General features: G+C 43.2%; 1 protein-coding gene across 4 annotated transcripts in view; it reads left to right on the forward strand.

The window, feature by feature from the left end:
• The window catches only part of NEURL1 (neuralized E3 ubiquitin protein ligase 1), a 144,454-nt gene that overhangs the window by 41,908 nt on the left and 74,692 nt on the right, over positions 1–27,854 (forward strand). The window contains exon 1 of one of the 4 annotated variants that reach the window (XM_021536313.2): positions 16,788–16,839. The exons of 1 other annotated variant lie outside the window; for it this stretch is intronic. Coding sequence is in view for 2 of the 3 variants with exons in the window: in XM_021536312.3 (XP_021391987.1) it covers positions 18,798–18,831 (34 nt within the window). In the remaining variant the exon portion in view is untranslated. Of the gene's footprint in view, positions 1–16,787; positions 16,840–17,227; positions 17,685–18,708; positions 18,832–27,854 lie in introns of those variants that run through there. 2 more of the 4 variants (XM_077784679.1, XM_021536312.3) reach the window with 2 other exon arrangements.

A 27,854-nucleotide genomic window follows, 5' to 3' on the forward strand; every position in this document is an offset into this window, starting at 1 on the left:
TTACTAATTATATAGCTGTAATTCCTGACTATTTTTCTTCCTAGTCTAGTCAAAATCCTTCTGACATTTAGCAGATTGACATTTTCTTAGCATCTCCACAACAATCTGTCCAGTTTGTTTCAGAAGACAACATTTTTGGAAGAATCTGCAGCATCTCTGCTGGAAACTCAAGTACCTGGCAAGAAACACTTGAGATACTTGTTGAGCTGGCCAAGTTCTGCTGTTATGCTTAGTGATGGGCAGTTGTGTGATCTCATGTGTCTTTGGCTGTCTAGGGTTCACCTTTTGTTTTCTTCTAGAAGGCTCAGGAAAAAGCAATGTGGAATTACAGAGCACTGCAAGAGCCCTGTTGCCCTGGATGGTTCATTCTCTGCCGTGCTGCCTGCTGTCTGTGGTGAGAGGTGATTGATGCCAGCATGACAGACACATGGCCATGTTTCAGTGTGTTTGCACATTTCCTCATTCCCATGGGATAGTGACTGCTTGCCAGTCAGACATTGTCATCAGCACTCAGTGAATATCTCACCCACCTCAGGGAAGATATAAAGTGCTGGATGATGGATCCTGTTCCCATAGGTCTGGGGAAGGCTGGGACGGGGATGGGGGAAAGTTTCCATTTTACAGTTGTCACTTTATATTTTTAGGGTCTACCTAGTTAAGATCTAAACCTGTCCTAGGCTAAGGACGCAGGATCTGTATCCTCTCAAACCAAATAACTACTGAAAGGCAGTCATCACCCTGCAAATGAACATGGGTGAAAATCACATTGTTTAAATAAACCTTTTAACCCATGGTTGGAGGCTCCCAACTCTACCTGGGGACTGTAGTTTTTTTGCCATCTGCATTGTGATCTCCACTGTTCAACAGTGCTCCAGGGTCCCCCTAGGACTTTTCCTTCTAATACCTGAGTAGCTTTGCTCTGTACTTAATTTTTATTTCCACCAGTTAGTGGAGATGTGCTTTGTCAAAGGGCCTTAACAAATGTGAAAACACCTTGGAAGTGTGTAAAATTTTTTAAAGAGAATTTTTCTTTTGTTTTCTGTTGTGGGCTGACACTTCCAGGTGTTTAGACCCAATGCATTTCACAGTGATCCTCCTGACCACCACTGGTGCCCCTGCAGATCAAGATGGGAATGAGTGCTCTGAGCAAGGCTTAGCTTTTTTTGGTTGTTGGTTATTTATTGCTGTAGTTTGGGTGACTGCAGGCATTGTTCCATCTTATTGGGCAGATCAGTTATCTTGCAGGATCAGCTGTGCTCATTGCAGGCAAAAGTGGATTCAAGTCTATTTTTTACATAATTAACTGCTGAGCAACTGTCACAGTGTCAGGTACTGAATTCCAGGCTAGTCACACTGAATATGCAGTATTTTTGCTACAGTCTTTTTTGGCCTTCAGTGAAACATACTGAGGACTTGTTCAAGCAGTTGGTAACACCCAAGGGTTGCTCAGAGTTCAGCCTTTTAGCAGATACTTACCTTATCTGTACTTGTCCCTATTGGAAGATCACTGTTTATTCTCATTTTGAGCTCCATGATTTGGATAGCTTTTTACACATTGCTCATTATAAATTATACTTAGAATGTTTCCATTTGGCCTGGATTCTCCTCTCTTTAAAAGCTTATTCCAGGATTTGTTCACTATCTCTGTTTCATATTCAGCTGTCCCTTTTATAACCTTGGTGAGAATTTACAAGTAATTTCAAGCCTTGTGTCTAGTTTTAGTTTGCATCCCCCCTTCATTTATGGCACAAGCACAGACTGCTGTAAATACAGCAGTAAAGCAGTGATGTTGAAAAGTGGTGGAAGACTTGGTGCAGAGACAACTTACTGACAAGCTGGCCACTGCCTACATGTTAGAATGACAGTGGAGAAAACCTGAAAGCTGTGCTGAGGCAGAGCATCAGTGATATCAGTAACAATCAATAGCTCTCAGCAAAATATTTACTGGTGGATCCACACTTGTCAAAACCTTGGGGTAAAAAAGGCTGAAATAGATAAAGAAGTCCTTTCCTCTTGCCTGGGGCTTTTTGACTTCATCTAAAAGATAAGTTCTTGTTTGATCTTGGTGAAGAGTGAATGTGACTTGCTTAGGTGTTGCTCACTCTGCCTGTTGCTTTGCTGTCTAAGAGGCCATCTCTGAAGTAGTATTCTGGCAGAAACTTACACTCTTTTATATAGTACTTGTCATTTGAAGATCTCCAAATCTGTCCAAAGTGGAGGAAATTTATAATCTTTAGCTTGTAAATTTAGAAACTAGGAACAGACAGGCAGGGTCAGAAAACCATTGCCAACACTAGAAATAGAATCCAGCTTTTTGAGTTGCAATTTCTGATCTTGCTAAAAACTACATAGCAAGTGGGGAAAGGAAAGTGATTCTTAATTTCCTTCTGAATCTATCTTCTGTTGCAGTTTGGTTGCTAAGCTGCCACGGTCTCATATTCACCCATGCAAAATAACAATATAAAGCTGTTTGCAGAGCGTAACCCAAACCATGGCTTTGCATACAGGGGCAGCAAAGTGTTGCACTGCTCAGGAAGGTCCCTGCACGCTCTGGGGAGGGCTGGGTCGTGTAGGCCAGTGCTGGCCTGTAATGCAGCCCCAGCTATGGAACTGGATCCAAAAGAATGGAGATTATTTACCTGAAATGATGTACGGAGCCTGACAAAATGATGTCTTCATCTTGCTTTGATTCAGGATGTTGCTGAAATATAAATAGTATAATAATGTATTTTAGATGCAAAGGCAGTGAACTTGTAAGAAGCAAATGGAAAATCCTCACACACTGCAGCATCAGTGAACCTGCTGTGCTTTCTTGCTTCCACAAGTCATTCACACATACTGTTTCCCTCACTGTTAGGGAGTGAAACTTTCACTGAAGTAGGGAAACCCTTTTAAACCTAATTTGCAACCAATTAGAAGAGAAAAATAATTATTGGTGCAGAATAGCTTCAGAGACTGTATTCTGGATGCATCTGACTTGGAGAACATTACTGCTACTTTTAAAAACATCAGATACTGTCTTACTGTGTGAGGTAGTATCTCACTGGGAAAGACACTCTCCTAAATTCCAGCAGTCCACTGTTAGAAAAAATGAAATTAATTTTTCATTTTTGTCTCTGGTGTAGTCATCTCCTTTCTGTGAATCACAATTCACATCACTAGAGAAGGTTGGAACAGAATGAACATTTCATTTGTACCTATGTTCTTAAATTGGTCCCCATCACTGCATTCAAACAGCTGCTCCCTGGGGAAGACTATTTCCTTTAGTATTTTGATTTGGAAACTGTGCTGACATAAATAGACAGCAACATCAGATTCAGCATCTTGAATGCACTTTCTAGTCTTTGCATATCTTCGGGCTATCTACTAGGAAAAAAAATTTGAAAGTATTTCCAGTGAATCCACTTAGATGTCAAGTCATTTAAATTCTCAGCCTTTTTAGCCATTGTTGTTACCGGGCATTTGTATAATGGTACAAGAAAGTGTTCCCTGCCTCCCCCTCCACATTCACCCTAGCATGTGATCTGGTGGGCTTGAGGACTGCAACTTAAAAGGATCCCTTTGTTAAAATGGGCAAGTCATCTCTGAAATGGAGAGTGCCTTGATCTGATTGGAGGTGGTGGGTTCTGGTTTTATGGAATAATACAACAAAATGCTCTTGTGTCACACTGAAATAACAGGCAACTTTAAAAATCCTCAGGGGAGGAGTGTGTCCAGCCATTCTAAGAGCAGCCAGGAGTCTGAGAGAGAACACGCCTCTTGCCTTTTCTCTGTGATAGCTCTGGGAATGTATTTTGCAAACTCTGAAATGGGAACTAATTGAATGCTGAAAATAATTTTTGCAAACTGCTGCTGAGATGAGGTGACAAAACTTCCCAAATTTCTGTAACTCTAAACCAAAGTGAAGATGCATGCTCTGCTTTTCCAAAAGATGTCCCAGCAGACTTGTGTTAAAGACAGCTTGTAGAAGGCTGGCCATACTGTTGTGTTGTCTTTTCTATTTATGGCATGTAACCTAAAATCTTTCTTTCAGGTTGTCTTGTTTTGGTTTGTTTTGTTTTTTAAGTTTGGGGTGTTTCTTTCCTGATGGATGTACAGGTACGTATCTTGAGAGCTTTGAAGGACTCCTATAACATAAGAAAAAGTTGCATTCTGCTTGACCAGTTATTCTCTTGTATATTTATATCTAGTTTTATTACTGCTGCTCTGCTTGTGTCAAGATAGATGTAAGAAATAATGAACAAATTTAGGATGATGCTAAACAGAAGTTGTACTTCTGGTGTTGCAACTACATAATTCAATTTAGTTACTTCCAATCATGGAAGCATGTATATATTTGTAAGGTACTGAGTACCTTGGCCTCTAAAACCTTAACACACTTAGCATTTCTGGGATTTGACAACACACATGGATATTTTGCTTTCTCACACATGTTCTTCTCAGCTGTATGTAAGTGTGAGAAATGGTTTAGAGAAGGGATGAACTTGGAGGATGTCCTAGGTCTATTCTAGCTGTAGAAATGTGGTATTCACATGCCCTCTGAACAGTTGTCTTTTTCAGGATTTCTCCTGAGAGAAGCTGTGAGAGAAGCAGAGAAAAGAGAATCAAAACAATTCTTATCTCATTTTCTGTTCCCTGTTTGTGCCCATGTGGAATGTGTTCTGGAGATTGTTTACCCAAGGTGATTGCTTGAATGGATTCTGGTGATGGTGTTTGGATTCCTTGACCAAATGGATCCATGTGTGTGTTGGGACTCTTGGCAGAGAGAGTCATGGGTTTTTCTAGTTAGTTAGCTAGTTAGTGATAGTTCTTGTTAGTGTAATATAGTTATAGTATAATATAGTTTAATAAAGTAATTAATTAGCCTTCTGAAATCATTGGAGTCCTGCACATCATTCTTCCCACGTGTCAGGCATCCCAGCACTGATATAGAAAGAGGGCTGGTGTTCTCCATTGGAGCTGTTTCTCTCTTTTCTGTCCCTCTAATTCCTCATGACTCATTTGCCTCATAAAGCTCCTGGACTGAACAGAGGCTCTGGGGCTCCCTGCAATTACTTATTTATTGAGCCATGGCAGAGCGAATCCTACGAGCACAGAGCACACTGTGGTGTTGAGGAGTGCAACTCACACCCACCCTGCATAATGCAGGCACTCAGAATTCCATTTAGTTCCCTTGTCTTCTATTTTATACAACTTAGCAAACAGTGCTCTGTGCCACATGTGGCAAAAGGGAGCTGACTGTGAGAAAAGAGCCTCTGTAAAGGAGCAGCAAAGGCTGTGGCAGCTGTGCTGCCCTGCTGCCACCCATCCTGTGTTTGGGGGACAAAATCCTTCTCTCCTTGTCTTTTCCTTGGCTCCCATTTGGATAGAGCAGTGGTAAGGATGACCTTGGACATCCCTGTGTTGTCCTCTGTCCTGAACCACAGGTGGATGAGCAAAGACTGGTTTGCTGACCAGGAAGAAGATAGGCATATGGAGAGACTGCTCCAATGGGAAGAGGAGTGAGGAATGACTGGTGAGATCCTGATCTCCACCCACAGCCTTGGTCTGACTCTGGCAACAATCGGAGCAGGTTCTGTCCCATATGAGATGTTTTGTTCTTAAGCCTCAATGCAATAAAGTGTCTTAGTAATGTTTTGCCAACAGCTGATGGCATAAACACAGTGAAATGAGTGAGCTGCAGTGTAAGAGGGTGCTGTGGACATTATCCTCTGAACCAGGCATGGAGCAAGCCTTGTTACAGCTGTGGGTTTTTTCCGGATTTCATTGCTGTTGACCGTCAGTCATCCTCTAGAGTCCTGGATACTGAAGACAGCATGTGTCAACTAAAATGGCTGAGTAGGTGACCTCTAGGAATGGAGCTTTTGCTTTTGATAATTTTTCACATCACAAGCAAGAAAAATCACACTTGAAATTGCCACTTTGCTGGGAACATGAGAAGAGGAGCCTAGGATGGTGGTGGCTGCACAGAAGGTTATCCCGTGAAGATGGCCTGGGAACGTAGGGAAAGGTCACTGTGGGCTGCAGTGGCACCATGGACTGGGTGCTCTGTGTGTAGTGAACAGTTTGAATGGTCCCATTCCCAGTTCCTTAACTGACTTTGGTAAATCCATGATTTTTATACATATGTTAGTTAACTAAAGTTTCCCTGCTCCTGGTTGAACAATTAATTGCTTCTGACCTGTTAATAATGAGTTTTCATTCACTGCTCATTTCCCTGGCACAAGACAGAGCGCTCTTAATGATAATGCCTCTTCTTAGTGGTGCGATGATTGCAGCTGTTTGGTTTGGGAGGGGAAATACACTTTCTCCAGATATTTCTTTTAGCACAGTTTTGCTTGTCTGTGCATCAATCAGTGATGAATGTAACTTATTTCTACGTATGGTGGGTTCATGTTCGCTATTAGTGTTTCAGACCACTGTGAATGTCTACAGTCTGGCTGAGGGAGAACTGTGATATTGTGGTGGTGTTGTAAGGCTTGGGCAATGAGGAGAGACATTCATGCTGTTTGATTGTTGTATCTTTTAACTTTAAAATACGTTTAAACCAGTTTTTTTTTTTTTTAATTTAATGATATAATTCATATTTGAATAGGGAGAATAGCAAAAGAACTTGCTCCAGCAGGGAAGCTTTCTGTACACAAAGAGTAATCAGAATAGATGGTGAACTTAAACCCTGTGGCATTTGCAATGATTGCCATTTCTCTGGGGCTCGTAATGAGGGGCTTGCCAAGTGTCACAGCTGGTCCATCACCAGTGATGGTCCATTAAAAAATTCTTTGTTTCTTGGCTTTCATCCCTTGTGAGAAGAGGGTAGAGGAGAGGGCAGCTCTCGAGCAATGTGTCCCAGTTCTGTGCATCTGATGCTGGTTGCCTCTCATTGGGGATCTGACCCTCAGCTGGTCAGGGGTGGCAGTCTGGGGTCCTCAAAGGACCTGGGGTCTGACCCAGCTGTGACACCCCTGACCCTGCTGGCATGTTGAGATGTCAGCATTCATCCTGCATTGCCCTTTCTCCTCTCCACATCTTGCTTGGTGTTGGAGCTCTCTCTCTCCATGGTGCCTCTTCATGTTACTCTTTGCTTATTTAAAAAGGGAGAAGAAAGCCAGGTGGTGTCAGGTTCCATTGTTTGTGCTGCTAATTCACCCTCTTACAGTCCTACTCTGTAATTTTCCCTGTGACTAAAGAGGAATCATTCCACCCAGTGCTCCAATTTTTTTTTTTTCATTTCTAACAAGGTTTTTCAAGAGTGTGGAGAATAAGTGAAGAACCCCCATATTTTCTTCTTTAGAAGACCACATTTTATTCTTTTGATTAAAAAACATGAACACCTGACTTGTTAGGTAAAAAACCAGATGGTAGGAGCTTGAGGGTTCGTGTGCACACACAAAACATCTGCTGTGCAGATAGGATTTAGAAAATGATGGTATCAGAGCCTATTGCATCCCACAGGCTGTAAATTGTGGAAATATCCCTAAAAAACAGAGCTCCCAGAATAGGACGTAACCTCAGCTTTGACTGCCCTGAAATGCTAGGCCTAGTTCTGTTGGATCTAGTTCTGTTGGCTTGATAATGGTCTGCTACTTACCCAAAGGTTAATTGTTTAAAGTTAAGTTCCTTTCCCCATTTTTCTGCTGTCCCCCAGTGCAGGTCTGCTGCCTTGCATGATTAATCCATTGAGTATGCCAGATGTGATAGTCCGAGTCCTGTTTCTCTGTTCTGCCTTGTTATCTTCATTATATGTTCTGTGCTCAAAGAGATATTAATTTCTGAATATCATGCTTTCCATAGTGACTGCTCAGCAGTCATATCATTATGGTCTTAAAGATACAAGGCCAGATGCTTTCATTTATACAGGATAAGCCTCTGAGGCTTATACGATCAGTTCCCAAACAATAATTTACAGAAATATTCTGCCTTTTGCATTCCAAGAACTTAGGTTTGAAGGCTACTTTGACAATAAATTACTTGCAACAAATTTAATCCAAACTATCTTCTATTTCTGTGTTGTATTTTAATCTATTTTTCTCTCACATGTTCTTTTGCTTGGTGTCTTTATAGATTTAACTTGACTATCCAAATGGAAAATCTCATCTTAAATGTGCGTCAGCATAACCAGCTTTTACAAGCATGAAAACTCTCCAGATTATGACACCTTTGTACTGTGAAAATGAAAATTTAAAATCATATGCTGCCTATGGTGTATTATTTATCTATCTCATAGGCAATTAACTACAGCAATTTGTATGAGTCTGACAAAGCAAATGTCATATGTTGTTTCCATTTCTGCTTTTGTTTTGCTTCACTGGCAAAATTCTTACTGATTTCAGTAGTGGCAGATTAAGCCTTGCGTATGTTTAATTTTCATAAGCCAGCAAAATGTATTTCCTCTTCATTGGGCCCATTTCCTTTAAATAATTCTGTGTGTCTTTACACAACTCTCCCACTCAAATTTCAACATCTCCCAAGTCTCCTTCCTTGGCTCAAGTTGTCTAAATCCCAACAGTATTGGCTCAAACTATGGTTTTACCCAACAAAGAGTCCATCCCTGCTGTGGGAGAGGGACACTGCTTCTGTTTGCTAGAAGGTGAAATAAGGTATTAAATAAAGGTGTTTTCTGCATTGCCTGGGTTTTGAGTCTGTTAAGTGTTTTGCAGACTTGTAAAGAAGCAGATGGATAAATGGTGTCAGCAATGTAGTGTAGGCTGTGAGTAAAAAAGTAGTTACTGAGCTTTAGGTGAGCATGGACAATATCCATGAGGGCCAGCAGGCAAGCTTGGTGTTTGAGCACCCAGGCTCAGGTGGCTCCCTGCACTCCCCAGGGGCAGCCCGTTCAAAGGGGAGTTGCTCAGGGGCACTGTGGTATGGGTCTTGTACATATTCTCTTAAATAAACCTCTGTCTTGGCAGCAGGTTTAGGGTTTGTCTTGAAGCAAAAACTAATGTCTGGGAAGATCACAAACTCCTGAGACATGGATCTTCAATACACTTGAAACTGTTAAAAAGAGCATCATCTGAAATAGCCTCATCCACATGTAGTGTACAGACCTGTGCTGCTAACATGGAATATGCAGAGATATTTATCTTGTCATGCCCATGTCTAATGTTCATATCTTAATCTAGATGGAGAGAAAAAGATTTATACTTTTTAACTAATCTGCATTAATGAAAAACATTCTCTTCTGTCCTCTCACTGAAGCTTGAAGGGAAAATAGTCTCTGAAGTGCGGGTGAGACGACAGTCAGACCTTGAATGAAGTCTTGGGAATGTCCGTGGACTCAATTCATTGTGTGTGAGTTAGAAGTATGTCAGAGTACAATTTGATAAAGATCTACTTGAAGTTGGGGAGCACTGAGCATCAGTTGTCTGTGTTTTCTCTTTGGAGGTAAAAGCTGGGTAAGAGTCAAGTAGGGATTCCCCTGGGATATGCAAGTGTCTCCTGTGGACAAGGACATGCTGCTGCCACAAGAAGTGGTGCTAGTACTGGCCCCTCAAGCTACACAAGAAGAGATTAGTGAAAATGTCCAGTTTAGAAAATCTGGTGAAGAGTGTGGTGGCGGATCTGCTTTAGAGGCTCAGGTGAGTATTTGCTTTCAATAGAGCAGTGTAGGTGGATACTGGGGGAAAGCCTGGTTTGAGACTGTCAGCATGATGATGACTGTGGCTGAACTGTGCTGATAAAGCCACTGAAGATGGACATTTTGTCCATGTGGCTACATAAGACTGAAGTGACAGGAGTCATCATAGTTGGCACGAAGCTGCAAAAGTGAAAATGCTTTTGTGCAGCTAAAATGTCTCCAGGACATAAGAACAGCTGAGTTAAGATGACCTGATAGGGAGGGAGAGACACTCTGTTTGGATTGGTGTTGTAAATGATGTAACTGCTGATTTTTACTAGCCTGGGGTATGGCTCACAGGTCACCTTGAACAAGCAAATAGCTGCACAGAATAGCTTAGAATTTTTGAGTCATTCTGTGGAACATACACTTTGGTCCTAATAAGCAGTGTTTATTAATCATTGAAACTCAACTTTGATTCTAATCACAAACATTATTTTTAGCCCCTCATGCTGAACAGAATTCAGATGTATTTTATCTGCTCAAGAAACCAGTTGTGCTGGGGTCAAATGCTGCCTATTATTAGGAATGTGTGTATTTAATAAAATATCTTGTTTATATCTAAGTTAAGCATTTCTTTTTTCTTAGATAGGTGTGATTTAATGTTTCTGTTTTAAGATGTTTTTCTCTGTTCCTGCAAAACCAAATAATAGTTTGGGAGACCAAGAGAAGGAAGGGTGGGAAGAAGCAGACATCTAAGTAAAACATATGTTGAATGGGAAAAAAATCAGTCATCCTGGGTTCTGGGCCTGTGATTATTTCCACATGCCTGGACTGTATCACTGTGCTGTGTGCCATTAATGTCATTTGATGCTTTATGCCAGAGTGGATTTTTTGTATGTGCTGGTGAGATTGCAGGATTGGGACCTTGATGGGTAAATGCTGCCAGTGCCATGTGGGCACTGAGGGGGTGCTGCATCTTTCCAAACCTTCTTGTGCTGTGTGTGTGGGCACATGCCCAGCCAGCCCAGCAGCCCCTGAAGTGCCAACAAATGCCTGGCTGGTTAAGGAGCCTCCAGGCAGGCAGCAAAGCTTGTCCTCAGCACTTTTTAAGAAAAACTAACAAGAAAACTGGCTAATCTAACCCCACCTTGTAAAAACTGATATTTTTAACTGGTGCTTGGGGCTGGAAGGAGGTTGAAAAGAAGCTTGATGTTCCTATTCAAAGGTGCCTGTGTGTCCAGAAGAAATACCAGCCCCTTATTTTTGTGAGGGCTGATTTGTGAGAATGCGAGGCCTTGGGATCCATTGCCATTCCCTTTGGTTCATGGTGAAAGGAAAAGAGATTTGCTTGCTCCCTCCAAATAAAAACACAGAGGAGTTTTCTAGGCCAGAAAACTACTTTTTTCCCCCTTTTCTTTCCTTTTTTTGTTGTTACTTGAGCTTGCCAGATTGGTCTGCTCTCCACTCTCCAAGTGTGTGGGCGGCACAGAAGAGGTTGCAGAGACAAAGAATTGGGGGAGGGAGGAAGGAGAAGTGAAAAAGACCTTTGGATTGGAGGCATGGTGTATGGGAGGAAGAGGCACAATGGCAGGAGCAGTTGGAGTTGTTTTGGTTTGCGGAAGTTTGCCGCGGATCACAAGAGGCTGTGGTAGGTCAGAGACACTCAGTCTAGATGCTGCAGTGGTGAATACATTAGCATGGTTTAGATCCTGGGGATATGGACATTTTTCTGTGTTTGGTAATATGAGTCTCACGTCCCGCCCTGATCCCTTCTCCTGGAAATGGAGATGTGGGATGGAGAAAGGACTGGATGGAAACATGACCATTGCTCTACTCAGTACAATATTTGCACTTTATGTTCATCTGCTTTGTGCTTTGATAAAGTAGTTATAAAACAAGTGGCGTTTGGTAAAGGTAAAGCTGTGGTTTTTTTTTGTCTGATTAAAGACAGGATTGATTAAGTCCTGTTTTCCTCAGCTGAAGAGCCAAAACTCTTTTCTCATTCCAATAATAGCTGCCCCCAGTCTACTGCGTCTGGCTTGTGACCTTTCCTGATACTTCTGTGAGATTCAGTTAGAGTCAAAATGTCTTTTAGTTTGAATAATAGAAGAAAGGAGTTACAGGACATAACAAGGGAGGAAGGGTAAATTTCTGGTAAAATGTTAAAGGCCACAAAGAGTCTAGGATGGGGAGGTACAAAACATGAGTATGTGGTGAGGGAGAAGTAGAAGACCAGAGAATGGTGAGTAAAAGATGAACAGAGGGAGTGGAAAGGGACAACACCTGTAACAGTCATAACATGATTTGTTTGGTATTTATACTAGCAAGATTCCTTTCACCAGGGCTGAAAAATTCACCCTTGCCATGCATTTTGTCCTTGAAGTATTTGACCTCCAGCTCCTTTGGTTCCCTGGAGACCAATGTAAAAGAGCTTGTGAAAGCAGCTCTGTACAGGGAAGTTCTGAAAGTAAATCACATTTCCTCTGAGATGGCCCTGTCACAGGAGACAGGGAAGTTTTGGGGTGAAAAGTGGTGCATGAGAAGCTATTCCTGAATGAGGATCACCGAGTGTCTTCTGTGACCCCAGAAGCCTTTAAAAGCCCAGGCTAAAACTTTCTATGGGCACATGCAGTGGGGGACATTCTCATGGACATGTGGTGTGAGCCTCCCTGCCCATCTTGCCAGCCCAAAAGGTTTCTTTTGGATCCTGCTGCCCTTCACTGTCCTCTCTGGAGGACTTTCAGCAGGGTAATAAAAAGGTGTTTCTGTGCTGGGCTAATATTTACATCACAAACATACAGTGCCTTTGCTTGGTTACAAACATCCCTGCATGTAAGTGAGAGGCTTTTCTCAGAAAGGGTGGCACAGGAAACAGAGAGGTTATTCACTCTTATCATTGTATCTGCTAAGAAAAGTCTTTAGCAACTGCATTTCTTTTGATGAGGGAACATTATTTAGATTACAAAGTCAGGCTCTCAAAAGCTGTCACGTGTGGAGTGGAAGTTGTCTATCTGACCTTGGTGCCGGTGCTTTCTGATTACCTTATTTACCTCTTTGGTTTCACAGAGACCAGCCTGTGCCCTTTCTAGAGGGCAGTGAATGAAGATTGTTAGAATGAATTAACCTGTTGCTTGAAAAGATCCTTATTGAAACTTTTGAAAAAACTCAAAATGTGCTTCTTTAGCTTAGTCATAGAAGCACCACCTCTTCCTACAGGAATATTGTGAAAGTGAATGTAGTGTTTGCTCTGCAGTTACATGTTAAAGCAAAAATGCCATAAAAATGCTGTTGATTCTAGCTGGTAGTTTAGTTTTTCAGTGCAGAATTTGGATGTTGCCTGTGGTAAAGTGTGAATGAGCTACTTATGTAATATAGAAGTATATATATTATACCAATATTCCCTGTAACTTTGTGTTGAAAGACATTAAACTTGGGTTGCTAAAGTCTGCCATAATGCCTTATCATGTGATACTTTTCAAAGTTTCCAAATATTTAATAGCCACAGAACTGGGCTTGAAATAACACATTTCTCAATTCTCAGTCCTGCCATGTTGTAATTGTGCTATACCTCCAGCTGAAGTAGAAATAAAGATATTCTCATGAGATTAAAGAAAATATTTGCTTTAAGATATAAACTTTAATTTTCTCTCTAGTTCTGAAAACATAATTCAGGTGAGTGTTATAAATCAGCATTTCTCTGGTTTTTAAAATTACAGTGTTTCTTCTGTTGTCATGTTTTTATATTCATTTTCCATTTTATTTGGTTAAGTCTAAGATTCTTTTGACTCTTGTGCTTGAAGAGGTAATGTGAAATGGCAGTGAGAGGCAAAGCTATTAATTTAGCATGGAAATGAAGGTCAGAGCTGGAGGCATTTGAAGGCCTGGTTGGTGTCATGCACAGCATGATACTTGCCCTCAGGAATGGGCTTCTGGCAGATTGCAGGGGACCTTGCCCCAGACAGACACAGTTTTCCTGTATCATTTAAAAGCTCCTGGTTAGCTCAGTGCAATGTTTTATTGCCAAGCTCATCTTACATTGAATTCTGTGCTGTTTAGTCCTTGCTTCCTTCTTAGTTTCCCACAGTGTTTTCTCAATATATTATCCCAAAAGTATTAAAGGAAGAGGGAGAACTCTTGGCTTTTGGTGCAATGATTTCTTTCCTGACACCTTCATGCACTGAGTCACTCGCTTTAAAGGTAAACCCCCCATCCAGTGGGGGCTTGTGAGCATGTACATGTTGATGGAAAAATGTTGTGCAATTTGGCCTGAGGTCAGTTCAGTTCCTTTACGTAGAAATCCTTCTTTTTGCTCAGCTTTTTGTCCCTCTCCAACACTGCTCTGTCTTTTCCCCTCCTGCAGACAGTTAAGCAGGGAGGTTCTGATAAAACACAGTGCTGGCAGCGTCAGAGTTAAGACTTGAAGTCCTGTGGCAGCTTTGGTTTTACATAAACAGGGGTGACAGCCCTTGAGCAGAGGCATGAGGCTCTGGCTCTCCTTCACCGAATCAGTCCACAACCTGGACATCCATTGCAACACCTCCCTGATGTCTTTATTGCCCTGCCAGAGACAGCCTTTACCACTGTGCTGCTGCAGCTCCCGTCACTAAAGCAAACACAGCTGATGTCTCATTTAAGCTAAGTGCAAATGGGAGGTGGTTAGTCAGCCTAAAGATTTTTTTCCTGTCCTTAAATTCCCCTTTCTGCTGTGCCTGCAGGGAATTGTATTGGGGTAATTGAGCCACCTGGGTTAGCAGTTGCAGTGCTGTAGTTTGTAGGTATGAGTCGTAATTTTGATTGTAAGAATTTCAGAATTCAAGAATTGAATGAACGTAAGAATTTCAAAATTCAATAATTTTGAATTTCCTTTGACTTACACTATGAGATTTGGCTTTCATCCAGAGCTGCACTTTTATAATAATGTTTAATAATGACATAACTTGCTATATTCCCAAATGGCTGCATAAACGTCAACTAATCAGCATATTGCTTGCTACAGCAGGATCTGTGTCTTTGTATTGCAGATAAAGGATTGAAGGTGGAGACACACCTTTTGTCTAAGTCACCTCTGTTAATGGCAATAAATTAATTTGAAAAGAATTCATAGAAGGCAAGGTTTCCTAGCTGTTTCTTGTGCATGCTGGTGAGACATTTTTTTCTTGGATGCTTTCTACTGAGAACATAATTTTTCCTCTGAAGTTACAATGGCAGAGGTTCCTGAAGGAAATCTGGTTTTTTGTACAGGTGAAGCTTCCCCCTAGTAGCAGAGACTCGTGCTGAAAAAAGACCTTAGAATGTGTTCCCGTAAATTATCCCATCTTCCCAGATGAACTCCAGTAGCTGAGAGCTACTGTATTGAGTGAAAAAGGGCAATTTCTAGTCAATCTGTTTGTTACCATAGAGTCAAGTGTAAGTAGTAATAGAGAAACTGATTGCAGCTTTTAAACCTGAAAGTCATTGAGGGAAGATTCCATGTACCTGGTGAATATTAGATTGATTTCCAGAGTTCTCACCTTTTACCCATGCTGATATTCAAGGAAACTTCTTAGACTGTTTCTTGGCTGGATGTCTCTACCTGCAGCACCGTTAAAGGAGATGTGATCCCCATCAAGAGAGGTTTTATTTCTTGTTTTGCTGCGCTAACAAAGTGTAAACTCCAGTTGTCCATAGAGCCAAATCCAGTTCCAAAGGACTTCTAGCTGCATGAAGCTTTCATGAACTGGATTTTCATTTTCTTGGCCTGGCCTATGCATAACTATGATCTTACCCAAGATGGAATTTTCATCCTTTTCTTCTTCTCTCTTTGTATCTTCTTCTGTGTTTCCTCCTGTGCAAGACAGGTCTCTGCAGAGCTGGTTCTCCCTGCTGTAGTTCCCTGCAGGTATCTCTTCTGCTTTCCCTCAGTCAGGGTTAAATGGGCTGTTTGGTTGCGTTGGCCTGTCTTTTCCTAGACCATGATGGTTCTTTGGCATCCTCCTTGCTGATCTGCCAGCCTTCTTACCAGGACACCAGGAAAGCAATGCAGATAGTCATAACCCTTCCTGGCCACCCTGCCTGGTACCTAGGGCTAGGGATTTTATCCTGGGAGGGCTGGGAGAGGTGCCCCATTGTCTGCTCAAGGCTGCTTGGAAAGGTCCAAGATTTTAGCTAATACATGGCTTGATGTCCGTGAATCTATTTTCAGAAGGACTCTGTAGCCTCAGCATCCTACTCTTGTGGTTAATAAGTATATTCAGCAAGATCAGACACTGCCTCAAAATACTCCTGCAGCAGATTTCTCCTGGCTTGGACAGCAACATTGCTGCTTGGCTGGAGTTTGCTGGATGCAGTTCATGAATGGAAATGGAGTTAGGGGCTGGGTTTTTGTTGGGTTCAACCTAATACCTTTGTCAGTGATTTAGAAGGGTGTGCAAATGGTGATGCTATTGATTTTTATACTTGATGCCAAAATGGGAGGCCTTATCCTTATTGACAAGGGCAAAGAAACAGCCCAAGGGGACCGAGAGTGTATCGACAGAGAGAACTGTAAAACAGGAACAGGGCAATAGGTAGGTTTTCCCTTTGCCTAGAGGAGAACCTGAAAAATGAAAGACCGAGGAGTAATTTGGAATAGATAAAGGTCTGAAATGGGCTTGGAGGTGACCAGAACAAATCAGCAGTAAGTTTCAGTGTGATGTGTCTATGAAGGAAAGATTTGACATATGGCAAATAATCCTTAAGGAATTACCACAGAACAGGGCAGACAGGCCATTCTATTGCTGGGGATGGCTCTGAGGGTCTGTGTCCCCCCAGGAGCTGCTCCACAGCACCGGGGGAAGCTCAGGGTTGGGAGGGGATGCTGGACTCTTTTGGAAAAAAAACTCAAATTTTAAAATCAATTGAAATTGTTTATAATTTTCTGCCAAACAGGATGACTCATTCTGGCAGTCTGCCCTCTCCACCCTCCCCTTCAGACAAACAAACAAAGCCAATAAGATGGAAAAAATAAAATAATCAGACAAGATAGCAATTCACACTTTTCCTTCTGGAAACAAAGGGCTTAATTTTTTTTTAAAGACATCATTTCAGAGCTGGATTGAATGACCATAACTTGAAAAAATGAGGTAAAAATAACTCTGAAAATAAAATGGTTCATTTTGAGTTAAAGAAACATTTTGTTCAGTGAGACGCACAAAGCATTCATTTTTGGGCCAACATGAAATTATATTTTTTTTTCTAGCAATCTCTTGGTTGAGGCAGTGAACCAAGAAGTCAATTATTCACAGAGCTGTAGCAAGATTAAGGTAAGGATGGAAAGCAGAGCTGAAATGAGAAACTGAGGGAGAAAACTTGGGATTGAATGTCCAAGTCAATCTTCATTCCTCCAAATGAAATGTAATATTTGATGTTGTAAATTTCTGGACCCTTTGCCTGAGAGGATGAGGTGCCCCCCAGAAGATGAAACCAGCAGTATCCTTGTGGCATCTGTGGGTCCCCAGCAGCCAGGGAGCAGAGTGTGGTGCTGTGATGGGTTGGTGTGACCTGAAAGATGTCCTGCAACCACACCACGGTGCTTGGGGGGTGAGTCCTCACCCCACCTGCAGCTGCTGTAAATGCAGCATCATCTGGGCAGGGGAAAAAAAAAATAGAAGGGAAAAAAAGTAAGATTCCTCTTCTGCCAAGAAGCTGCCATGAGCTCTGCTGAGTGTGACTTTGGGCAGGGATGAGCAGAGTGCTGCCTGCGTGCTGCTCAGCAGAGGAAGAGCTGCTGCTTGGCTCTGGAGTCTGGGTGCACGTCTTGGCTGGGCAGGTGGGAGTAGAGGGTGAGCCGGCAGTGGTGACTGGATGGAGGGCTCGGGAGAGGCTCCTCTTGCAGGTTGAAAATGCTGGACACAGCTTTCCTCAGGCGCGCAGCACTAGTGCAAACACCCTGACTGTGCTTTTTGGCTTGGGCTTTTTTTGCACTGCCTTTTTTTTTTCTTTTCTTTTCTTTTTTTCTTTTTTTTTTTTTCCAGAAGTGCTGAGACCTCAGCGCACAGACATCCTAAGCAAATAATCCTTACAACACAGGCAAGAGAAAATCTTATTTTCCTTTTTTTCCGGTGGCAGAATCGAGGCAGTGGGATGGCAGGATTTGCCCAGCACCATGGTAAGAGTTGGGAGGCAGGGCTGCTCTCGCGGCTGCACAAGTTTGACTCCCGCTCCTTTGCAGAGAGAGGAGCGACTGCGGCGCAGCATAAAGATGCATGAGCTGGTTTTCATCGAGCCAGCTGGGATCTGCCGGGGCTGGCTGTGGCAGCTCGGTGCCTGCTGTGTTAATTTATCCATAGAGCAGAGGACAGGAGAGATGCAGGGAGAGGAGTGAGTGGGCAGGGGCGTGCGGTGCTGGAGATGGAGGGGAGGGAAGGAGCAAGCTCCTGCACAAACATCGGGATGCAGAGAGCAACCGAGGGACCGTCCCTGGCTGCGGTCCCCTGCGCACCTCCTTGCACCACTCTCGGCATCCCCCTGCTTTTTCTAACGCTGGCCATTATCTGTCAGCAGAGGTAATGAGCTGGAGCGCAGGAAGCATTTTATCTGGGCTGAGCATGCGAGCCCCGCACAAAAGAGTTTGCGGGGGGTAATGTTTTTATAACTTCAGCCTGTGGCAAACCATTCTGCGTTTCGAGCACTTCTTTATTAAATAATTAATAATTATTAATATTAACAAATAATAATATTAATAAAACAAATAATTAATAATTAACCTGCAAAAGCCGTTTGAAGACTGATGTGGTAATGTCTGGTAATAAATTTTGTTTAACTTTTCTTTTTCCCCATTCTAATTTATTCCAGGGTTTTACAGTGGGGGGCAAAAGTTTCACATGGCCAGGGTCGTTTGGTTTTATAAATGAGTTCTTAATTTTTGTTTTCTTTATTTTGCCCCGTGGAGTCAGTGCCTCCCGCTTTGTTCTTAGCACTGCCAGGGCTCCGGGAGCCGCCGGGTTTGCAGCCCCGCGCAGGGATGCCTTCGCCTGCCGCGCTCCGCGCTGCGTGCGCGGGGAGGGGGGACACGCTCTATCGGTGAGACGCCGGCAGCTATTTCAGGAAGCCGCGAAGTCTCCTCCTTCTATGTAAATAAAGATGACAGCTCGGAGCGCCGGTGCCGCGGCGGGAGGCGCGGGTGTGGGCGGAGGCTGCCGGCGCGGGGCAGCCGGGTCCCGCGTGGGCCGGGCACTGCGCAGCGGAGCCGGAGCCGGAGCCGGGCGGGGGCTGCGCCGACATGGGGGGGCAGGTGACGAGAAACCTGCTCTACGGTAAGGACCGACCGCCCCGCACCGCGGGAGGCGGCTGGGAAAGGTGCGGCCGGGGATGCCGCGGATGCGGATTCTGCCCGACTCGTCCTCCCGGAGCATCCCGCTGCAGGAGCGGGGCTGGCCCGGGAGGAAGCCCGGGCTGGGACGGGGCTCGTCAGGCTGAACACGGGGATAAGGCGTAGGTACCTGCCCGGGCAGCCCTGACGAGCTCGCAGTGAGGTGTCAGGGTGGAAGGAGAAGTAACTGTGTCCGTGTGCATCCGTGTGCATCCGTGTGCGCTGTCTGACAGCCCCACGGGAAACGCCAGCCCCGATGCCAAGGTTACTGCCAGGCAGCTGAGCGGGCTCTCAGAGCAGTCACCTTATTTCTCCTTTCCACCAGCCGTTTCTTCTTAGCTGAATCGATAAGGTTTGGAATGAATGTCGGCGTGAATTGACGAAGCTGAGGCTGTGGAGCGAAGCCCTCTCTCTGGGTTTGCTGGGTGATGTGCAGCGGGGCGAGGGAGGAGCTGGAGAGGGACTGGAGTACCCTGCACAGCCCAGCGTTAAAGCAGAATGTGAATCTATGGACAGTGTGCAGTGTGAGACATGTCCCTGACTGCACAAATCCCGTGCAATAAATACTGTGAGAATACTGCAGTCCTTAGTATTAAACCTGTGTTTTGCTCTGAGATGTTCTGTGTGGGACTGAGGGTAGGATGTGTGCTGTGTGCTCAGTGAGGTGTGAATGGGGTTTTCAGAGACTCTTCCTTGTCACAATAGTAAACATGGATATGGAAGACACAGGTAAAGCACCGTGTGGGTTTGGAGTATCTCGTATCCTTTCTTTGAATAGAGATACATGAGGTATATACATTTACACTGTGAATATTCATATTACAGCCCTGATTCTTCTCATATTTTCTACCGAGTCCAAACGCTATAGTTTAAGGACATAGCTAGGAAGTAAATTACTCTCCCCAAAGATACTTAGCAAGATGATAGAGATTTTTTTATTTGTTCATCGTTTTTGTTCCGAAGTTCCTGTGGCCTGACCTTATTTCTTATTTAACCTCATGATATTCATGCAGTATGCAGAATAACTGTACTGCTGGGTCACCAAAAAAAAAAAAAAAAAAAAAAAAGCTTTTGCTGTTGTCTTGTGATTGTAAGTGCCTTTTCCCCTCTGAAGCATTATTTGAATGAATTAAAAAAAAATGTCAGTGAAAGAATAAAAAAATATATATGTTTCATGTGTGTGCCAGGGGCTTGGCATTCCTGTTGGGGCCTTTTGCCCGCAGCTGGCAGCACACTGCACAGCAATCTTGAAACTTCTGCCTTTTAGCGATTCTACTCCAGCAAGCATGCTTCTCTTCAATTTTATATTTTTTGGAAGATGGAGACTAATGAGGTGATGTGGATAATTAACTCAAATTTTCCTCTTCAGAAAGGCTACAGGCTGTGTTATATACAGAGGTGATGCACTGCTTTGTTCAGCACAGTGACACTTGAAAAAAAATACGGATTATATTAAAAAAATTGTGCTACAAAGGCACATTTAACAAAAATAGACTACATCTCTACTTGTGGTTTATCTGTGGCTACTGTTCCTCCAGTTCCGTCTTTCTGTTGAAATTTGTATTTCGGATGTGTCTCAAAATAGCTGAGGAAGGAGAACAGAATCTGTATCCATTTCTCATGAATTGAAAGTGAATGTAACGATGCTGAAAGGAGTTGTACTGATATCTTTACGATTGATAATTCTTGTTTTAGATAGCACAGGTAATTAACCAGTGTCCTCCAGACATTTCTGGTGACCTCTCCATGTTGCAAGGATGAGGCGAGATTTTTACAAGCACCTAACTGTTCAGTGAAAATTAGCTCAGGTGGGGAGATGCTGCACATGATCTGCTGAGCTGGTCCAGGGGAGACAGCAGGTTTTCCTGAGACGTGTGCCCAGAGCTGGGTGCTGGGTCTTTGCCTGGGCACACCCTGACCTTGTCAGGGTCATAAAAGTTAATTGAGATAAAAGCTTCTGAAGTGGCTCTTGAGGGAGGCACCCTGTCAAAAACACCATAAAATCAGGTTGTTTGTTTTAAAAAACTGTGGGTGCCATGATGTAGAGCAGAGTTTTGGTGGCTGCCAGCCAGCTGAACGTGAGCCAGCAGTGTGCCCCGACTAATGGCATCCTGGCCTTCATCTGCAGTAGTGTGGCTAGCAGGATCAATAGTGAGGCTAGCAGGGCAGGGATTGTCCCCCTGTACTGGGCACTGGCAAGGCTGAACTTCCAGTGCTGTGTCCAGTTCTGAGCCCCTCAGTCCAGAAAGGACATTGAGGAAATCAAGTGAGTCCAGAGAAGGGTCACAGAGCTATGGAAGAGTCTGAAGAGTTAATCATTTGAGGACCAGCTAAGGGAGCTGGGGTTGTTTAGCCTGGAAAAAAAGAGGCTCAGGGGAGACCTTAACACTCTCTACAACTGCCTGAAAGGAGGTTGTAGTGAGGTGGGGGTCAGGCTAATCTTCCAAACAGCAAGAGATAAAGACAAGAGGAAATGATCTCAGGTTGTGCCAGGAGAGGTTTTGATTGGATTTTAGAAAAATATTCTTCTTTGAAAGGGGAGTCAGGTGTTGGAACAGGCTGCTCAGGGAAGTGGTGGAATCACTGGCCCTGGAAGTGTGCAGAAAGCATATAGATGTGGTGCTTAGGGACATGGTTTAGTGGTGGATTTGGCAGGGCTGCTTAGGAGTTGGTCTTCATTATCTTGGAGATCTTTTCCAGTCTTAATGATTCTGTGATTCTGGGTTTACAGTAGTCAAGTACAACTGCACACAGACCATCATGAGGAGCACCTGGCATAATTTTGCCCCCTTTCACTCACAAATCTGCTTTCAAACAGCAAAGATACACAGCAATACTGCTGGATAGAAGAGACTCGACATCCTTTGGCTCAAGAAAAACCACGAGTGGATGACATGTCATGCATGGGGTTGCGTGGCCATGGTGGTGACACTGGATGTCCCCGGACCTGCACTGCTGCTTGGGTCTACTGTGTGAAATCCTGCAAGCCAGTGCTGCTGATCCTATTTGAGCCATACTGTGAGGTACACACAGGCTCACATGCACAGGCAACTCCCTGGGTGAAAATGCTGCTTTCCCATTGATACATGGCTGCAGAGCTGTGCTCATCTGCCCTGAGGTGGAGTTAGTGGGTGCTGAATGGGCCCTGAGTAACCTGAAGGAAAGTTTCCCACCTGATGGGACTGAGAGGAAAAATAAACATTTAGCTAGCATCACTAAGGATACCTGAGCTTCCTAAGAGAGGTCCACTTCTGACTTTATTCTCCTCTACCAAACAAACCAATGGCTTGTACCATGAAGAGCAGCAGTTTTGTTTTTGAAAGGAGTCATCTGATGGCTTAAGATGTTGGGTCATGGGACTATTCTCTCTGCAGTGCTGAAACCCACTCAGGCAGTCTCCGTCTATGTTCCTTTGCCTGGCATTGTGACTGTTTCTCTTCCTCTTTTCCATTCCCTCTTGCTTTCCCATCACCCTCCTTAGAAGTCTTTGTGGTGTTTTCCAGAGCATTCTATGCAGCAAGAAGAAAAGTCAAAATAGGAGGTTCAAAGGTAACACAGCCTTGATGGGCAGGATATTTACTTGCTATTTAAAATGTAATATCTAGATATGCAGTGCTTGATGCTGTTTTAAACAGGAAATGTTGATGTGGTTCCTTGTGATTCACAGAAAGCTGGTTTCTACAAGAATGACTGAATACTACAGTTTTCCTGTCACAGAGTCAGGGTGTATTAAATAATTATATTAAACTACTTGCTAGCTAATCATGCTTGAAAGAAATGTCTAATAGATGCATATGTCCTAATACCCAAGTTCTTCTTATGTGTTTGATACAACTTTCATCTGCTGCAGTAGTTTTTCATGCCTCCGTATGGCCATGAGTGAGCTGCTATTTGTAGAAGATCCTATTCTTGATTTTAGGGGCTAAATCTAGGAGATTCAATCAAAGGAGAAAAATCCCCAAACACCTGGGTACTATTTATGTCTCTTCCACTAATAACCAAAGTAACAGAAAACGATGGTTTAGCCAAGGAAGCTGCTGCAGTGCATGGGAGAGGGTTTCGGTGTAGGTAGGCGTGCAGCGGTTGGTGATGGCACGTACACATCTCTACAGAGGACCTTTGACTAGCTAGAGTGTACACTGTGGGTTGATTCACGTGCCAGTGTTGGCATTTGCTGGTATGTGAGTCTTCATATCTGCACATTTACTCAATAACTGCCCTACTACCACTGGTAATTATCAATAAATCCTTAGTTGCAGGGCTTTGTTTCACTTTCACTTTAATTACTCACGTCACTGACATTCATCAGAGTTTTCCTGTGGAATCATTTTTACAAGGAGCAGGGGAAAAGGTATCTCATGCCACGCTTTTCAGACTGTAATTGTATGGCATCAATGTAATTGCAAAGAAGTCCCAAGTGAGAGTATGTCTGGTTTTTAGCCCGGGAGGTGGTGCTGATTGACAGGTGTGATTTTCAGTTGGAACGGCTGAGTTTTTAAGCTGCTTGCAGAAGGTGCTCTGTAAGCTGTGAATACAATATAAATAATAGCTCGTGTATCTTTGTGTGGTGTAAACAGAGGATCACATAGGGGTTATGCATGACCACATTTATATCACCGATATGTAGGTCTGGTGAGCAATGCAGCCACATTTGTGTGCTGCAGAATGGAAGAAAGAAGCAGGAATTTGGTTATAGCAGGACTTTGTCCATACTGCATGGCAACAGGCTTTTGGGTGATATCTGGATTCATTTCCCATTTCATCGGGATCTCATTTTCCACAGACATTCCTTTTGTTCCTGGCTGGTCATTTATTCCAGTACAAAAGAGTGTGAAGCTCTCACATGATCCTTCCCCCACATTTTGTTCTCCTGGAAGATGATTTCCGGGTCTTGTTCACACAGGTTGGTGGGAGGTCTGGGACATTTGGGTGCTGTATGGGAGCCTCAGCCCCCATGGCAGCAGCTGAAGATCTCTGGGGAAGAGCAGAGGATGGAGGCCATTTCCCTATGGTATACAATTTCTTTACTCTTACTTCTCACTGTAGAGCTGTTTTCCCTCTGTGCACTGTAGAGCTCTATATTTTCCCTCTTGAATTCCTTGTAGAGTGATAAATGTGTATCTATATGCACGTGCTGAAATCAGCCCCACCATTTGTGTCTCGCTGTTTATTTATTGCCTGTACTGCAATAACCATTCTAACTACCACAATTTACACTTGCAGTTAATATCACTAAACAGCATTGCTCTGTAACACACACTTATATTTTAATTTAATAATTTCCATCTTCTTACACCTAATTAAAACTTTGAGTATCCTAGAAGAAATAAGAAACAGCAACACCAAAAAAAAAAAAAAAAAAAAGACCTACAACACCAACTGCTAGTGAGATTTCTCTGCAAATTAGTGTTGATTTATATTCTAACAATCTCTGAGTTATTGCCTAGATTTTGGGATAACTTGCCATTTGATGGAGTGACTAGTGATGATATCAGACTCACTAAGAGATGAAAATCTCCTGTATCCTTCAGACAGTTGCTTTTTGAGAAGTAATACAGGACTGACGAGAAAAGGTTATCTGCTTTCAGCAATTGCTATATAGCCCTGAAAGCAAAAGAGTCTGTGTGATGAGCATTTAATCCTGTTCAGGGTTGGTTTAACTAGTGCAGAAGACCTTGGACAGGGTGCCAAAACAGTGTTGGCATTTGCTGAAAGTGGAACTTGCAGAGATTATTTTGGTGTCACCTGTGTGTCACCTGCCAGTGTCCCAAGGTGACCGATAATAGAGCATTATCAGGTGCTGACAACACTTGTGACAGGAAGTGTAGGATCTCCGTATGTGGAGATTTTATGGGTAACCACGTTTATACTTGAAAACTGCTTTATTTATGAAAGACAAATGAGCTTTTCATTAGCTGTGGCAGTTTTTGGGTGTAGGGATCTTGCTCCAGGGCTGAAAGCAGAGGCTGTTCCTTTTCTCATTTTGTCCTTTGCTTTCATGGCATTTTCTCATTAACTTTTCTGTCAGTTTTGATGCTCTGTTCTGATGGGACCTTGGGACCGAATGTTGTTTGTCAGATTTTGTTGTCTTATTTGTCTCCTCTTACACTGCTCCTTTCCCTCCTCTATGTGAATGCATTCTTAGCTCTGATCCTTCTTCACTTCTTCCTTACTTCTCCTGTTTTCTTAAGAATTATGGGCGCTATATTAATCTACCATTCAATTAGTTTAGAGGCAGCAGGTGTCTCTTCAGGAAGGTCTATAGGGTCTCCTGACATGTTCTAGGGAATCATTTGCATACTTAATCAAAGCAAGTGCTCCCAGAGCCTGAAAATTCATATTGTTAATAGTATAAAATAAATTTACCAAACAAATTTGATTACCATTGCAGACATTAGCGGGAATTAAGAAGCAGGAATTAAGAAGCTATGTCTATACGAACAATCTCCAAACTGATGTGACTGCTTTAGTTTCAATAAAGAATTTTGTATTAATGATACCTATATGTGCAGATGGTTACATCAAGAACAGTCTAAAAATTAACCCTAAAGGAAAGGGAGTTTCCTGTAAAGTGAAAGAAAACCAAAAGGTGGAAATAATGTTTGCTCTCAGCAGTTGTCAAGGGTCAGTGATGACACAGCAGGGTGCTGAGCTATAGGAGTGTGGCTGTGAGCCACAAGCTTTGCAGTGCATGTGCCCATGGTTGGTGCACATGCTTCAGCCCTGTGAGTCCCTGAGCTTTGCTCTGGGGTTGATGCCTATGACTGTTGTTGTCCTTTCATTTTTCTTCTTGTCTATTCACCGTTAAATCAATGTTTCACTTTGAAAATGTTTTTCTCTGAGTCCAAAATGAGTCAGAGCCACGTTCTCTGTAGCTCTTGTCAAGTTAGTCTCACCAGTATTTCTGTTCCTTGACTCTGTCCTTAATTGTCTCTTGAAGGGACACTGTAATTCGTTGTCATTAAAAATAACATTTCAGATGACTGCAGTTGATGGTGCTGAGGAGAGGAATCCTTTGGCTCATCTGAGATTTACCATGGGCCTGATAGCTGAAAGGGGGTGGGCTCAGAGACATAATTGATTGGATGCATGAACATACTTCCATCATCAGACACCTTGATAGCACTTCTGTTTTAAAGAAGAAGGGAAGTAGTAAAATGGTCATATAATAAAAGCTGTATACAGTACGCTCTTGATTGCCTCTACCTTAACAGCCAGCATCAGCACAAATCTGAAGTTCTTGCCCTCTCCATCAAGTTAAAATAATTTTTTACATGAGAAATCTTTGTGTTAAACCAAGGCCCCTTGCTATGAAAATCAGCTCCTTTTTGTGGTTCAATTTACATTTTCTGCCTATACCAGTAAACACATCCTAATACAGAGAGGGAACATGGAGGGGTCAAGTAACACTGGTACCCATGGCCTGACTTTGCCCTATCACGCTGTACCTCACCGGTGGTTCTGCGCAGAGGCTGTGATGCAGGTCCATGCCAGGTGATCTTCCCAGACATGCTGGGTCAGCTCCCAGGGCTCAGCAGCTTGCTCACAGGAGACTTTGATGAGGTCTGGAAAACAGAAAAGGACCCAACACTTGTCTCAAGGAGGAAGGATTTGACTTCACTATAAAGCTTGTCTGGATAGCAGAGGCTGATCCCATCTTTGACTACCCTAACAAGAAGGTTCCTACAAGTAACTTGCAGATGACTCTGTGATTCTGAAAATGCTGGTTTAGACTCACTTCTGGTAAAGTGTTTGGGTTACTTGCTGCGATTTCATGAAACTTTTCCTGGCTGACAGCGCCAGATTTTCTCTGTGATAGGCCCTGCTGTGCAGCCACGTGGCGCCATGCGGATGTAACACTGGAAGATTTTGGCCAATAGACTTGTCAGTAAAAGCAGGGCCTGCTGTGAGATACTGGGGCAGGACTGAAATTGTGTTTTTCAAGAAACTCTGAGGCTTGTGGCCTGGCTTAAGCAGAGCCCAGGCAGTGCCTGTTAAACCAGGAGGGAGTTTGAAGGAAACAATTGCCTATGTTTGAGCTGCACCATGGCGGGTCTGGGAATTGGCTGTGGTTTTTTGACTCAGACTCCTGCAAGAGCCTGTGTGTCAGTTCCCTGCAATGCTCCCTAGCAGCTGAGCCCTTAGCTTGCTTTATGAAGTTCAAGTGATCCTCGGGCTACTGCAAGTCCCAGAGCTGTGTTACCAGCCAGAGGGAAGCTGTGCAGCCTTGAGAAACATGGATGGGTTGATCCTGGGAGAGCTCTCTACCTGTGGAGAGGCGGTTTCTGCCTGCAAAGCAGGGATGGGAAGGTGCAGTGCAGAGCCCCGGGGCAATGCTGTCCCCTGTTTGCAAAAGTAGAGGGGATTTGAGCCATAAACCACATTGTGGCACACAGAGAAGCCATTTTAATTTCAGTCTCTGCTGGAAGCACCACATGGAAAAGAAAATGTGATTGGTATGAAAATAAATGTTTACGTTTCTAGGAGCAGAGACCTCCCAAATAATTAGTATCACTTGACAAACTGCTGTTTAAAATGCAAGTGGTTTAAGTGCTGCAGCTCAACAGGCATTTGTCAGAGCTCTGGTGTAAATGCGATCCCTGCTCTGAGTTGGTTCCTGCTGTAAAGTAAAGGAGATTTCTGGTAAACATCTTTTTCTTAAGGAAAATTTCTCCATGGTTTTATCTTTTCCTTGGTTGGAAAACCTAAATGTTACAAACTGACAAATGACAGTTTGGTGGCAAGAGTGTTTGGGATACTCTTTTGCAATGAAATAAATCCTGGATTTTATTTTCTGTTCATCAGACCAGGTTTTTTGTCAGAAGAAAGATAGAAATGTTTCACTTTCCTTAGCGTTTGGGAGGAGGAGAGTAAAGGAAAGGCTTTTGGGTGAGAGTTTTGAAAGCCGCAGCTTCATCTCTGATCTGCCTATCTGTAGTATTCACCGACTCAACTTAAATAAAACCT

The sequence above is a fragment of the Lonchura striata genome, chromosome 7 (assembly GCF_046129695.1).
Source record: "Lonchura striata isolate bLonStr1 chromosome 7, bLonStr1.mat, whole genome shotgun sequence".
Taxonomy (NCBI): Eukaryota; Metazoa; Chordata; class Aves; order Passeriformes; family Estrildidae; genus Lonchura; species Lonchura striata.